We start from the raw sequence: 16,844 nt of genomic DNA on the forward strand, positions 1-16,844 counted from the left end.
CTCAGGCAAAGTTCACATCTTCTCTAGCTCAAAGTAAACCTACAGTATGAGCCATACTTCGGTAATCTTTTAAATAGCCAAGCACTGACTACATACACTCTATAGTACAGAATGTCTGCTATAGAGACTATCATTGAAGCTTTAAAGTGGCTCAAGCCACTCAAGCATGGTCTGAAGAACTTTATAGCTGTTTGTGGTATCTGGTGATATGCTAGCACATTTTGCTTACTGAATGCGGAGAGATCTTAACGTAGCACACGAGAGTGTGCTGGGATTTAAGTTATAGAAAATCAATAAGCGAGTCAAGGACAGATGGAAGAGAGAGCGATGCATTACCATCTTGCATGTCTCCATTTTAGCTATAATGGCACAAGTGGCTGAAGAAGAGAAGCTTGAAAAGTAGACAGAACTGCATATGGCGTACAAACCATTCGATCAACAGGGTTACAGTAACTAGTCGGAGATTAATAAGACGTGTGCATTGGATATTCAATATACAGCACTAAACTCCAGTTAAAGGGACAACAAATTTAATATAAATATTTACAAAATCTGAATATGGATATTAACTAGTTAACATGAAAAAATGTTAAGAATGATTACAGTTCTGTAAATGTATAGTATTTATATTCTGTCCTAATCAGCTAGGATATGTGAAGAAGACAAGAAGACAAAATCCAAATGACTGGCTTGAATGACACGTTTCTACAGTTCCCTGTTCACAGCTTTGGTTCCTACCTGTAATAAGTTCCCTTTTACTGTGTATTAATAGAGGAAGTGTAGTTTCTTCTTAATTCTTTTCAACCTCTTTTCAAAATGTGCATGGAGCTTTTAGAATAAAAAAATGTAAAAGTTTGGAAGGAAGCTTAGGCTGGTTACTTAAGTTAAATTTAGTTAACATGCTTAACTTATTTTTCAAGTTTCAAGTTTTATTGTCATATGCACAGTGAAGAAACATGTCCCCCCCTGTACAATGAAATTCGTCCCTTGCTGTCCCCCTAATGAATGCCGCTAAAAATAGACATAAAAATAGAACAAAAAATAAAAATAAATATGGGTATACGAAACAATAGGTACTGTATATATAAAAAAGTGCCAAACTGAGCTATCGGGCGAGAAGAGTTTTGGTGAGTAAGTGAAGATGAACCCAATGATTACTGAGGCTGAGCTCCAGAGATGCTGTCGGGAGATGGTTGACGTTCTACAACTGTCTCCCATCACTGCAGCCCTCCACCAGTCAGGGCTTTATGGCAGAGTGGCCCAACGGAAGCCTCTTCTCAGTGCAAGACACACTGTTTTTCAGCTGAAGACAGGACGACTGGTTGCAATCGAGGGGAAAGATAAATGCGGCCAAGTACAAAGGGTGCTTCTACTAAATGCTGAGCAAAGGTTCTGAATACTTAGGCCCATGTGATATTTCATTATTATTATTTTTTTTATAAATCTGCAAAAATGTCAACAATTCTGTTTTTTTTCTGTCAATATGGGTGCTGTGTGTATATTAATGAGAAAAAAAATGAACTTTGATGATGAAATGATTTAAGCAAATGGCTGCAATATAACATATATGTAAAGCCCGCAGTGTGTGTGTGTGTGTGTGTGTGTGTGCAAATTGTGCAAATGATTGTTCATGATAACAATGATAAACTGGCATTTCTTCTGCGAACTCTACGATGGTTAATGCTCGTAATCTTTTCAGCGTGCCTTCTAGTGTGAAAGCAAGACCTTCCTGCTCTACGATCGTCCTTAGATCCAAATTTGTCTCTCTCTTTCTTTCACATTCTCTCTTTTCATGTCCTGGAGGGAAAAAATTCCAGCACCGGTATTTTATTTCCCTTCGACAAGTCTGGAAAATCCTATGAATTGAAGTTACAGAGACTCAATCGTGAGCTCGTCTTGCCTGTCGTGACTCAGAGAACAGTAGGATAAAGAGGACCACGTGTGGGCCTACAAGACCAGAGAACAATGTTCGATGCCCGGTTATGACTCACTCGCGGACGACATTGCATTCTGGAGCGAGAATGATGAGCCTTGACTTGCCGCGTCTACCGAGTCTTATGCAGCATTCTGAAATGTTTGCAACATCCTTGACTTTTCAGCTCGTCTCATTCCTTTCATAAGACTCACGACTTTATTTGTGTGCGCAATGGCGGAGATAAGATCATTCTAGAAGTTCCTCGGCTTGCTTTCGACATCGTTGTTGAGATCAGCAGGCATGACGTGATATCAGGAATCGATTAGACTGCATGGACTGTACAGTTTGTCACCCAAGCTGTTTAGAAACCACCATGCGATGTTCCTACAGTAAGCGCTGTTCTTTTTAGGGAAAAACCTGATGCATGACAAGTGAAAAGATAACGGTTATCATGTTGACGGAGTCATGAGAGGAATAAGGAAATATATTTCCAAACGTATTCCGTTAACACATAAACGTAACGCATCAGCCGTTTTTCACGACGGCTTCTAGCTCAATCCCTGGAGACTTTCTTGGCTCGAGTGGTTTCAAGTTTCTCTGCTGCAACACAGCATGATTCATTTGTGCACCATAAAGTAAATAAACAGGAAATGAAAAGGCACAGTTTGGTTAAAAAATAATTGTAAGAGGAATAAACTGTGCAGACATTGTATTAGTGATTCAGTGCAGGTTTTTTTTGTCGCTTTGCAAGCTGTCACTCTCACTGGCGATGAGTGATAGTAACTGACAGCCGTCCTGAGATCCCTAACTGCTCTAATTGTTTATTTCTAGGAGAAAGCAGGATGCAGGGATCAGGGATGCTTCTTTGTTGGAGATCTCGAGTGTGTGTGTGTGTGTGTGTGTGTGTGTGTGTGTGTGTGTGCACGGCTACAGTATGTCCACAAAACAACAGATTGCAAACGGTTTAAGATATGTTGAGCAAGTTAGTCCAGAGATTTTGAGATTTTGAACACTGTGTTGCCATGAATAACCAATTAAGTGGCGGTAATGGAGACCAGAATGAGCCTTCTGAGCCACAGTTCTGTTAAATACTTTCTCAGACTTTTTCGAAGGCATGAAACGGAGAACGTGATCATGCATCAGAGAGCACTGGTTTTAATGGTCCCGGTTATTAAAAGTTAGGATTGACCTGTCTTGCTATTTCCCATTTGATTCTAATGATGGTCAGGTGTTGTACAGTAAGTGCAAAAAGCGTTATTCCATTTTTTGGTTTTAAAGTTTGAAGAAATCTTACCTTTTGTAGACTTGTGGGGTTCAGCTGGGTTTTGTCTATTATTTTGACGGCCACCTGCGTGAAAAAAGAAGTTACATAGCTTTTAGCTTTCTCGTCTTCTGATATAATAATAAATAAAGAAATCTGAAAAAGAAACATTCCCTTTATTCTAATTGTATTTCAATAACGTGTCTTATTATGACACGGTGAGAAAGGATCAATCCAAAAATGATGATTATTTCTGTTTGTCTGGGAGAGCTCAGACCTACTAATATCCACTGTAGTTTGTCAGTGTTTGTTTGCAATATCAGCGCTCAACTGTGGTGAGGAATACATTATATCACCAGATCTCTTTCATGGCATAATAACAATGATTAGTCAGATTTCGTGGTTTGTTTTTGTTTGTTTGTTTCTTTAATCTGGTTTCATGATGTGTTTCCTCTGAAAAACAAACAGAATATAATTTTCATTTAAACAAAAAATGATTCTGTTTCTGTGTGATTTGTACTGTTCCTGAACAATGTGTGTTTGTTTTTACTGTTTATTTTATTACTCTTTATTGCTCTTTATAGAATTTTCTTTCATGCAGAAATGTTTTCAAAAGCATCTTTTGCTTAAATCATATTTTTGTACGTGCCCAAGATTTTTACACAGAACTATATGTAACACAGCTGTTAGGTTTTACTGAGCTTGCTGGAGAATATGAGTTTAAGGTTTTAGGGCCAAAGGAAGAAAGAAAGAAAAAAAAGACCGATAGTCAGACAGACAGACAAAGCGTGCTGTTGAGAGACAGACGCAAGGCCCAAGCCTTTGCCTCTCTAAGACGCCAGCGAGACAGAGTCCAGCGTGCACGCTCAGTTTAAGTCAATAGTGCAAAGCACAAATAAAAACTCTCTCTAGCAAATCCTCAGTAAGGGCGGATGCCCCGAAAGGATATACGTTTTTGTATTAGCTTCCAAACCCCTGTCCGTTCTCGCGTAGACGGCGGAGCTCTGTTTATTTTGTCTTTTCAGTTTTCTTTTGTTTCCTTCAAGTTCCTTAATTAATAATCCCCCGCCATCTCCAAATGGAAAGGTCTTCCCAAGGCATATCACAAGCACTCTCACCACCTCCTATTTAATTCACCCCCTTTAAAGCTCTACTTCAGGGCTCTTATAAACATCAAAACACTTGGTGGTCTGGATCTCCACACCGCACCACGTAACAGTGACATGCTGAAAGTACTTCCCACTCACACATCGTCTATAACGCTTTATCCTGTAGTCAGGGTCACGGGGGACTTGGAGCCTGTCCCGGGAGACTTAGGGCACGAGGCGGGGTACAACCTGGACAAGGTGCCAATCCATCGCAGGGCACACACACTCATTTACGCACTAAGGGCAATTTGGGAATGACCAATTAGCCTAATCTGCATGTCTATGGACTGTGGGAGGAAACCGGGAGAAATCCACCAAGAACAGAGACAGGAATCGAACCCGGACCCATACATACAGTTAAACATCCCAGTGCTGTTATTCTCTTGCAAGCACTGGAATGTTTGACTGTACATGCAAGTATATGAAGTTTATCTATTTATATCTACACTTCCTGGACGTATATCTCATGGACCTTCATTTATTATTCCATGATAAAAAAAAAAAAAAAAACTCAATTAATGCCTTTAAATGCTTTTAAATAATTCAATGGCTGGGAGGGAAAAAATAGTTTGTTCAATGACAACCTCAGTCCATGTGGGTGTGGGAGAGAAGCGAGAGAGAGAAAGGGCTCTGTGTGAAAGGAAGACAAAATAAAGGAGAGAGAGAGAAGCACGATGTGCGCAGGTGGCTTCTATTTTCGGCTCCTCTCGGGTGAGCAGACGGCGCACGGATCCTCTCTGCAGTTCATAACGAGCTGAGCTCATTACAGTAACGTCCACACTCCTGCTTCTGATCACAACCCCTCTCGCTGCTCACAAATCACCGCCCTGGACCTAAAAAAGAGCATGAGCATCTCCATCTCCGTTCCTGTTATACAGTATGTTCGGCTCTGAAATTATTGGCACCTGGTTTAAAGTATATGAAAGAAGAAGAAAAAAAAATTTGTAATTGATGCAACCTCACACTGAAAATATGAGAGAACTTTTTTTCCACCGTTCCAACATAAGCGACAGTTTTCTCCTACAGTATAATGCTTGATTGATGTGGAAGAAATCTCATCCCGGCTGAGAGCGCCGTCTCTCAGGGTCTTGTGGATTTTCCGCTTTAGTACGGGTTTTTAAATGGGGTTTAGGTTACAGGGCTGGTGATTGATCCTGTGGTTATGGGTACTCACACAAACACTTGCGCGTTACATTCAACATAGTTCTGTTCATTTCAGTTTTATTCCCAGCAGGAAGACAAACAAACATGACATCCACAATCGCTACAACACCACTTTTAAAAGTTCTAATAAATTTGATAAAATGATGTGAAGATAAGTTGAACGAATGACCATCAATAGCATTGATGCTACAGTAACTAGCATCCATCCACACTACGTCTGACCTCAAACCACGGTCCCTTAAGATTGTTAACAGGGTTCGGGATTTTAATCAGAAATTGTGACGGACACAACAGCTTCTGAAAACACACACAGCGTTTGTATCTCATGTCACGCATCTTTATGTCCTATTCGCATGGAATTATGAATAGTCTTATCTAATAAGGATGGGTCAAACGATTCATTCTTTTTTCAATGAGTCTTTAACGTGTCTGAGAAGAACGAGATGTCTCACAGAGTGATTAGTTCGTTTTTTTCTCTGGGTGAAACTCGTTCTTTTGAGTCATGTTAAATACCCGTTCAAAAAGAACGAATTGCTCATGGGAAGTTTAAATAATTTAAGTGACTCGGTTTTTCGAATCTCGTTCATCAAAATTAAGAAATCTTTTTTTGAATCATTACTTCATTTCGTTCTTTTGATCAGAAATAAAATAAAATGTTACATTTTCAATAAACAGACCCCCAGCACGTCTACATACACAAATCTTTTTATTACAATGCAGCTAAGGAAATATTATAATAAACAGAATGAGTAGCTCGCCTCTCATATCTTCTAGTCTGAGTCGTTTGTTCTCTTGTCATGTGACTCCTATAGACGCTAATAGCGTAAAAGAACGAATGATTCAGACCAGAAGAAAGCTACTCATTCTGTTTATCATAATGTCCTTAGCTGCATTGTAATATTTTCATATTTCAAACGAAGAGAACTGTAGGTATAATACATGCGCACAAATCCTCTCAGCAGAGACACAATAAAAGCACAAGGGTTCAGTTTAATATGGGAATATACTTGTGGGGAACGTTAAATGACAGTGTGATCCGACAAGAACTGCTTCTGCATTACGCGTCTCCTTGCAGAAGTCTCAATCAACCTTTGTAGAGAATTAGCGTGGACTGGTAAATCGACACGCTAATAGTGTGTATTAAGTTTTCTTCAGGAGAAATAAACTCACAGATGACAAGAAGGTGATATTGTTTTTTTTTTTGTTTTTGTTTTTTTTCAGTATTGTACTCTATATAATGGCGTATTTTTCTACATCCACAGTGGTTGAATTCTCCAGCCTTTCCATTCCTGCAGTTACAGCAACGCACTTGATCTTCACTGAGACATTGCGGTTTTGGCTCAGTACGCTAATTTCATTTAAGCATTTTAATTTGTGTTGAGCTTTCTGTCCTACTGTATGTCCAGTGTGCGATTTCATCTGATGTCCCTGTCCACTAGAGTTCATATGTTTTTTGCGGTAAATAATTTACCCGTCACTGGACAGAAGGGCAACATGCTCGTTGTTGTGAATTATTCATGGAGGCAGGCACAAACACACACACGCAGGGGCGTGTGCTAATACCTCTAAAGAAAAAGCACACTATAGCTTAGAAAAACTACAAAGTAAGAGGAATATTATAACAAACAAACTGCTAATTTTCAGCATGAATTAGCATTTCCTCTGTGTATACATTAATTTTAAAAAATATGATTTCCTTTCGATATCCTTTGGCAGTAATAAACAAGAAAGAAAGAAATATAGCTCCAGGCTCTGCTTATCCCCTAAGATGTGACTAAGCTACTAAGAACCGAGGAAAGAGCACAAGGAGAGGCTGAGGTCCTGGCGTTACGATTTGTTTATGCGTTCCCATTCGCTCGTGGATCTTGGGGCGTGTGAGAGGTCAAAATGAGATAAAGATCAGGAACAAGTTCAGTAAACTCGTGTCAGTGCATGCTGATGTAGGGAAAAGGGTCTCGCCCATATCAGAGGGATGCACTTCTCCCAGTGCTAAGTTTGCTCAGTACGCCAGAGCCATGATCAGACTGCCTGCTTCACGTCTGAAACGCCGGCCTCCCAGGAACCACTGTGGCAATAACCTCCAGCCGAGTTCCTTGATGTGGGTGAATGGTTGTGTGTGCAGATCCCACAGACATCAAGCAACTCAAAAAAAAGTCTTGCACAGGAAGTGAATTAAAGTTAGAGAACAAATATAATCGTTGAGATGTGACATCGCTTTGACCCCGTGAACATAACTATTTAAAAGCATCGCGCTCCCTCCTGACCCTCACCTCTCGTCCAGTGAGCACATGTCGTGCCAGTTTGACCTTGGCGAAGTTCCCCTTGCCGATGGTCTTGAGTAGGCGGTAGTTGCCGACATGCGGTAGCTGATCATCAACGCTGGAGCTGAGCGAGTTCCTGCAGCGGGGCAGGTTCTGGCGGCTCACCAGCTTGGAAGAGAAACCATCCAGGGATGTGTGCTGTAGAGAAAAAGATTGACATACATTTTTAATCATGTGCAAGATGTTCAGGGTTCTCAGCCCGGAAAATTGTTATAATAATAATAATAATAATAATAATAATAATAATAATAATCCATAGAGTTTAATATGTATGATGTTGGCCCCGCCCCCTTTGCAGCTATAACAGCTTCAACTCTTCAAGGCTTTCACAAATTTGAGGAGTGTGTTTATGGGAATGTTTGATCGTTCTTCCAGAAGCACATTTGTGAGTTCAGACACTGATTGTTATGGTTGAACAATTGGATTTTACCGAGGTTCAGAACGCCGGCAAGCGAATACTTTTGACGCCATAGTGTACTGTACTGTACAGTATATCTGCATATTTTCATAGCATGTGAGCGTCGAACCTAAACCATGGCTGGCCGGCATTTCCCCAATGGGGAACTAAAGCTGTGTAAGAAATGTACATTAGGAATGCATTAAAGCTAAAAAGATGCTCTCGTGGCAATTCATGTTGGATGTCCTGGCTGAAATATTGACTGCTATTCGATACAACGGCACAAGTGAGTTAGACTGCATCACAAAGAGACGGTGTGTAAGCTGAATCTGAGAGCCTGTACGCTGCAGTGGAAGCTACTAAGTGCTTCTGTGGCTCCAATGATCTCTAATAATGGCCGCCTGAGAGCTCGAGTGCTGGCTCGCCCAAATTCAGAACGCTACGGAGAGAAAGAGGGGAAGAGAGAGAGAGAGAGAGAGAAACCTGGCATCTCAGGGCAGTAATTGAAGTGAACAGGAGAAGTAAATGACTGTCGGGTCCAAATTTTAAAAGACTGATCTGGGAACCAAGTATTTTTAATACCAAGTTGAAAATGAAACTCAACTCTACCACCTGCACCAATATCATGACACATTCTCTGTGATGAAAAAAACAAAGCACAAGCACATGCCGGGACATGCTTTCTTCAAGAAGTCTTATAATGCCGCATCACAGAGCAGAATAACTACCTTATAGCCAGTACTACCTCAAAACTACCCCATTCTACCCCTATTTTATAGCAGCTTTGACATTCTTTCTGACTGTTTAATATTATGGACTCATTCTAACACACTTGTGTTTCAATAATAAAAAAACTTACATAATATAACCTACATAACCGATACATATACTGTATACCATAACCAGTATAACTGGTACTTATATACAGTAACCATTATTATTAACCTTATAATATTTTAACCAGTTCATATACAATGGTACCTACATAACCTATAAAATGTACTAGAACCGAATCAGAGCGCAGATTTCGGTGCCTCAATCCGGTGCCATCAGACATAAAAAAATATTTCCAGACTAAGAAAATGCACGAGTGTGACTCAGAAAGCTGTAATAATACAAATCCAACTGAGGTTTGTAGTAACGAAAATGTCCCATGTTGTTAAAAGCACAACCCGGGAAATGAGAGCATCGGCGTGAATGCACACGTTGAATTGTCTTTCAACAATTGCGTGTAAAGAGGGGAACATTTAAGGAGACATAGGGTGAAGTTAAAAGCAGAGGGATCTACCGTAATTCACAGCTTGTGGACATCAGCTGGCAGTGTGTGGGCGTCCCCGGCCTCGGTCAGACCAACCAGACAAAATACTGGTCATATTTCTGCAAAATTTGGTTTGTAGCGTACCAACAATACCAACTAGTTTAAGGCTACTGGTGTTAAATTATTAAAGTATGGTTAGGTAGTATGTAAATTTGTTGTGTTTTGTATTTACTTATATTTACACTATGTATACTATTAATATATCGTTCATTAAAAAAAATAAAAAATACTATCCACCTTTTTTGGAGGACAGTATTATGGATCTTCTTGAACCAGGAATCTAAAAACACAAACACATTCTCACAAAATATGATTTAATACCTGATTTGAGGTGACAGGAAGAGGTCAACAGATTACGCAGTAATTTTTTAGCTATTTTCAATAATTGACATTGGCAGATGCCTGAGCGTATTAAGCTGATTAACAGTCAGACACATCTGTGTAGAGTCCAGTACTGCTCTAGAGCCACTGTTTTCCTCCTTTGCTTTTCCTTAATCCCTAAGGATAACTAATTTTTAGTTGATACTATATTATTTATGTGGTTTATGACCATAATTATGTTGATGAAAGGGGAATAATTAGTAACATATTTTTGTTTCAGCTTTACGGTGCTTTTTTTACGGAGCTGCATCCTGGGTGATTAGTGAAGGGAGCTGTTAGCTAATGTATCTGTCGGACTAGGATCAGACTACCTCACTCACTAGCCAGGACAGGAAAAGTATTAGATTTTAATCTACAATTACTGCACTTCTAGTTTTTATATTGTCCCTTGTACTGTATATACTTAAGTGATTTGACTTCATTTTAATTTAAAATATTATTTAAACTTTTTTTGACTGTATATTTTTATTTCTTTTAGATTTTCTATTTATTTATTTGCATTTTATTGCTTATTCTTATTTTCTGTATATTTTATTCTTATTTTCTATTTGCAATCTTAATTTTTTTTTTGTGTGTGTAAATCTTACCTTAATGAACTTTAAATGTTTTTTTTCAAGTTTAAATTGAAATGCGATACAAAATCTGTTATTTATACGCTATCACACGTTGGACCTGACGAAGTTCTACATGGTTGTTTACTTTAGGCCGATGCACTTTAGTTATTTTAGTCAAAAATAACGGGGAACTTTAAGTCGCTAATGGGAAACTACACCATACTGAACTGACAAGCTATGGAGAGTGAGTGGAACAAGAATGGAAATGGAATAAGATGCTCTAATGCTACCAGGAATGCCAGGGCAGCTGTTGCTGTCTGTCTTTTTGCCTTGAGAACAAAATCCGTCTCAGGTTACTGCACGTCCCCGACATCGTGCTCCTTTGCGCTGTGAAGCTACACTGTTTGTTTGTTAAAGAAATGCTGAGTTCTGTGTTTTATAACTCGGTGTCGCTATAGTGTAAAGTCAAACATATTTCTTAGTTATATCTTAGTTTTCATGTTACCACAGTGCACTTGTTAATAGATAATTGATAACAAAAAAAAGATTATTGACAATATTGCCCAGGATCTCAATATAAATAAATAAAAAATGTAAAAAGGATGAACTTCTATGTAAATGCGGAATATTAACAGTGTTTTAATTAATAACGTCCTTGTTCACGCTTCAATGTTCAGGTTTGTGTGTTGTAGAGTTGTGGACGTACAGTATGTTAGACATGCATGCCACTGCTGTGTGTGTGTGTGTGTGTGTGAGAGAGGGAGAGAGAGAGAGAGAGAGCTGAGGAGAGACAGAGATGCAAGAAAGGCAAAGGCTGTCTGTGATGACAGTGAAATTTGAGATTCAACAGCTTTGGGAGCCCCTGACAATAGCATGTGTGTGTGTGTGTGTGTGTGTGTGTGTGTGTGAGAGAGAGAGAGAGAGAGAGAGAGAGAGAGAGAGAGAGAGAGAGAGAGAGAGTGAGAAATAAAAAGAGATTGGATTTAATGTAGGGAAATCCCTGTAAATCACATCTAATGCTAAAATCCGATACTGATGTTTTGTATTATATTACATACTGTACATTATGATGCATATTGTAATCTATCTACCAATACAGCCAAATAACTGTTGTTCTATAAAGAAATATATATTTTAAAGTGTTTATATAATTGCAGGTTTGTCTGCATGAAGTGTGTTTAACACTCATTGTTGGTGCCTTATTTAGCCGTCTGGATGAGAGAGGAAACATTACAACCTCATTGCCCTAAGAAGCCAAACACCGTCAATACAACGATTTTCCCTGAATCAATTTCTGCTGCTGCTTATATTCCAAGTAATAAATAAACCACTCAGCTGTTATAGGAAATGAATCGACACCTTCTGTCCAATCAGATTGCAGAATTCTTTTTTAAATATTTTAAACTCATTCAGAGAACGATGAGATTCCAGGGATCATTGCGTCCTCTCTTCCACTCGGGTGACATCGCCCCGGGTGTCCTGGTGCTCTCCGTCTCACCATTTTCTCCTGCTTCTCGTATTCGCCCCCTCTGGCTGTTACAGCGTCACCTGGGACTCCAATTTCTATCAAGAGTGACTGTTTCTTGCTGGGATACGCTGGTCTAGCCGTGTCTTATAGCTTGATGAGGTTTCATCTGATGACTGTGTTGTGTATTTAATACTGTACGCGTCGAGTTTATCCTACACACTCGGCTAGTTTTATTATTGACTATGATTGTGTAGCGCAGAACGGACACTGCATCTCATTTTTATTGTACTGTTTATGTGTAAGATGGGTTATTGTTTTGGATTTCGATTGTCCCAAACTGACCCACTCGGGATTTGATGAAGCGATGATAGCTAAGCTGTTCAGGGCTGGTTTAAACCGGTGACGTGATTAGGGTTATGTAATGAAAATACCTCTATAACTGGAATGGACTAGAACCAGAGGTGTCAAATTACAAAGTACAAATACTTTGTTACCTTACTTAAGTAGAAATTTTGGGTATCTATACTTTACTGAAGTAATTATTTTTCAGCCGACTTTTTACCTCTACTCCTTACATTTTCACGCAATTATCTGTACTTTCTACTCCTTAAATTTAAAAAAATAGCCTTGTTACTTTTATTTTATTTTAGCTTGTTATTCAAAAAACAAACAAAAAAAACATCCGGATAAATCACGCCAACCGGATGGTGCGAATTTTATTGTGGTTACTCACGTTACTTTTACTTTTATACTTTAAGCAGTTTTAAAACCAGTACTTTTACACTTTTACTTGAGTAAAAAGCTTGAGTTGATACTTCAACTTTTAAAGAAGTCTTTTCAAGCCCTAGTATCTATACTTCTACTCAAGTAATGAATGTCAATACTCTCTCCGATGCCACTGCACATGCTAAAAATAGTAAAAGATGCATTAGAAGCTCTAATAATATAAATCAAATTTGATTAATTTTTGCAGAAACGCGAGTGTTAATGTTGTTTTAAAATTCCAACTTCACATGTTTTGACTTCCCTGTTAATGCAGAGCGTGTGAAGTAATTACATCCACTATGACGGCACCTGGTAGCGTTAGCTCGCTAGCCTTGTTCAGACTAACCAGAGCAAAGTCAGGAGAGGTATGGTGTTTTGACAAAAAAGCTGGTATGTAGCGTACTGAGAATATAATTTACTTTGCAGTTATTGTAGTTGTGTTAGGTAGTGTGTACATTAGTTGTGTTTTGTATCTACTTAGATTTAAATTTTCTTTAATGTTATCCAGCATTTTCTGTGTTTTTTAAAAAAAACATTAAGTATTGGTTTAGGCACCGGTACTGTACCGTCGAGTTGGCACTGGTATTTAAAAAAATCCAATTTACACCCAACTCTAGATGTGATTCTAAAATAAAGTACAGATTTTTCACCCATTTTTACCCATCTAAAGTTGCTTATTGTTCTATACCATCTGACATGAAGTGTGTTATTTCTTCATTCTTCTTTCTTTTTTGCCTTTCTTTTTCTCTTATATTGTCTCTTGAATTTAATTTTGAACAAATCTTTAAAAAAAAAATTTATAATCAGAAAAGCTTAGGGCCTCCAAGTAGGGCAGAGGTAAAGTGCTCGCCCTATTATCACGAGTTCGATTCCCAGGTGATGTTGTAACCTCTCACAGCCGGAGATCTAAAAAGAGCTGGTTGGTCGAGCTTTCTCAGAGGGGAGGGATGAGAGTAGGGCTGGGCGATATGGCTGAAAACTGTATCACGATATCAGTGTTTCATGTCGGTCGATATTGATAATTATTGATATTTTTACAACTCATTTAAAATAAGGACCAGGAGAAAAACATATTACATTTAAACTTTTTTTTTTTTTTAACTTAACCTTTCTCTGATCATAGTCCCCTCAGTTATTAAGACAGAAATGTCAATAACCATGATAATTAAACTGAAAATAAAAGAATGGACATGCATCGACTCGTTTGTCTTTCCCATCACTGCATGGGCATGAATTAACAGGCTGTTGCGCTGCCGCGAGAAACGACAAAATAAAGCGGAGAAGCTAACACCACGTTCTAGCAACACACACTTAATCAGGAATTGGACCAAAAATCACATAAGGTCCGGCGAAGCGTCGGAAACGGCATGGGCAATAACTGAGCAATGTAAAGTGCCATCTTGTCTTTTTTTATACTTCCTGAATCGCGACCGTACTACTTCAGAGTCCCAGTGCCGGTCGCAGAGCGACATGACAGCAACCAAACTAGCTTCGCGACCTCTGTTTTCTTCCAACAAGGAATAAAAATTATCGAACGTTTTATCGAACACATTTTTTATTGATATCGATCACGTGTCTATCGCGATTCATATCGTTATCGTTGTATCGCCCAGCCCTAGATGAGAGTTACTTATGCCTCATTTCCACTACGCTGGTGCCAGGTGCCGACCCGCATTTACACTAGACAGACCCGCTGAAAGAGATCAACATAGACAACTAGCTTATTCACTATTTCGTCGGTTGTTCGCGTGAAGCCTAAGACTATTAGTTCTACTCTTATTTCCTCATACACTTTTTTTTTCTTAAAGCACTTCCAATTTCTGCTGAATCTCGGCGGATGTCCAAATTGCTAAAAGCACTTTTGTTTCGTCCGCACTCCACATTAACAGACTTTGGGTCTCCACCATTTTTTTTATGCTCACTATAACTCAGCCCACCGCTCGTAGCGTCACCAGCAGAGTTTAGGGGCCGGTTCAGTGCTTATTTTAGGGCACCGGCACCAATTTTTTTCTGTGGAAAAACACGGCACTGGTTCCAAAATTGGGAACCGACATGAAATCTGCACGGGAACCAGAGCAGTGGGAAAAGGGTATTAGTGCTTCCACATTAATCAGGGGCGTCTGTGAGCTCACACAAACGGAAGGAGCGAATAGCACTGTCCTGCGTGAGTGAGCAGTTCGGAATTGGACACGACTAAATTAGGGAGAAAATTGAGGGAAAAAAATAAAAATAAAACTTTATAAATGTAAAACACAGAGTTCTACAGACATTTGGCTACTGGATTAGGGCTGCATGATGTTATTAAAATATATCACAGAAATTAGATTTATATAAGAAACATTTTATTTATATTTTATATGTAAAATTTCCCCTTTAAATGCCTACTGTATGTATCAACGTTAGCAGCAAATATCATCAGCACAAATGATCACATTGGGAGGATGTTTGCCGATATTTGTTTAGCACGGAAACAAAAGTTACCGTATTAAAAAAAAAACTAAAGCAAAAACCTAAACAAAATAAATTGTGATTAGCCAGCAAATCGCCTCCTTTCGCGTTCACGGGAAACCGGGTTGAGAATCTGAATATGAACACTTTGAACACTTACATTACACATACTGTGGTAAATCAACACGCTAATAGTGTGCATGTTAGTTTCTTTTCAGGAAAAATTAACTCACAGACTCACAGATGATTTAAGATCCGTGATATTGTTCGTCTTACCATTTAAATATGGTATATTTTGGCGCCTACTGTATTATAACAAAGCTAGCCGGGTAGTCATGTGATTTGTTATTTTTATAATACTGTTTTTTTCCCTCACTGATGATGAATGGATGCATGATGGATTGTTCAGTTCTTTTAACGGCGTCTCTGTACTGTTCTATACCCTTAATGCTGATCAGTAAACCTCATGGACGTCAGCTACAGTTAGTTCAACAATGAATTTCAGCTTTAGTTTAAGTTTTATCCCCAAGAAATGGTTCTACCAAACACACACTGGTTAAAAAAAAAAGTCACCACTTTCAAATTTAAATTCAAATTATTTGGGCGGCATCGAGCCGTGAAAAACATTCCTGAATCTTTAACTTTGTGGAGAAATATCTTAAATGGAGTTCTCTTTAGTAAACAAAAAAATGTTCAATAATGAAAGTAAGAGCATTTACCCCCACACACACACATGACAAAAGCCTTACAGGATTGGGACTAAACAGCCGTGTAGCCATAAGACAACCACCTGTTATAAAACTAATCAGAAAAAAAAAAAACTAACACTTAAAAAAACAACAAAGATTGTACTTGAAGAGTTCAGTTTGACACTATGATAATAATAATAAAGTCCTCACCCGTTTTGCTCTGTAAACTTTGAGTGAAATCTGAGCACAGCGTTGTTCTGCCTCTCGTGTCCTACTGATTGGAATGTTACACACTCACATGGTGGAAAGCTCGGCATGACCCGGTTCTTTGCTCATCACTGAGCCACAAATTTTCTCCTTACCGTCTGTTGGTTTTTTTTTTTAGCTTTGTATGAATTAATCTACAAAATCTAGTCTCCTCGACTACTGCATCTGTCCAAGACCCTGAAAGTGCAAGGAATTAATAAAAGCCACGACTGTCACTATCAGTAAATGAAAGCTAACAGTGACCAGATGGCATGATCTCATTCACACCATGCTAAGTGGCCCCTACTAGGTTGAATTCATTTTTGGCAGGAGTAGCAGCATTTATCAGCCACCCGACGCCTCAAAACGAAAACCCAACAACAATCACCTGTGCGCCCGGAGCCGCTGAGCCAGCAGGACACCTGGTAGTGGTGGGATGACTCATAATCTAATATTTCTATGACTTCCTGATGGACGAGCTTCCTTGAGGGTAAATCTGCAGAGCTGACTGGCCACAACAATCTGCTAAAACTACAGGAGCACTGGTTAAATAAACACAACCACCTGAAATTCTCTGACATTTACTGTACGTACCAGATTGGTGTTAAATAAAAATAATATTGCTGGAGAGATGTTCTGTTTCTGGTATACTGGTGTGAATATACTGTACATACTGTACATGATCAGATTAGGTGTAACTCTAGGTGACGTGATGGCTTTCCAGGAAGGAAATTTTGCTTCCATTCCTGATTGGAAGAATAACTCTCTC

At 39.0% G+C, this 16,844-nt stretch overlaps 1 protein-coding gene across 1 annotated transcript in view; it reads right to left on the reverse strand.

Annotated features, from left to right (window-relative positions):
- The window catches only part of LOC128508720 (serine/threonine-protein kinase MARK1-like), a 55,633-nt gene that overhangs the window by 25,319 nt on the left and 13,470 nt on the right, over nucleotides 1–16,844 (reverse strand). Inside the window, exons 2-3 of the mRNA XM_053480176.1 lie at nucleotides 7,759–7,947; nucleotides 3,210–3,263 (exon numbers count right to left, since the gene is read on the reverse strand). Coding sequence (XP_053336151.1) covers nucleotides 3,210–3,263; nucleotides 7,759–7,947 — 243 coding nt within the window. The remainder of the gene's footprint in view (nucleotides 1–3,209; nucleotides 3,264–7,758; nucleotides 7,948–16,844) is intronic.

The sequence above is a fragment of the Clarias gariepinus genome, chromosome 20, assembly GCF_024256425.1.
Source record: "Clarias gariepinus isolate MV-2021 ecotype Netherlands chromosome 20, CGAR_prim_01v2, whole genome shotgun sequence".
Lineage (NCBI taxonomy): Eukaryota > Metazoa > Chordata > Actinopteri > Siluriformes > Clariidae > Clarias > Clarias gariepinus.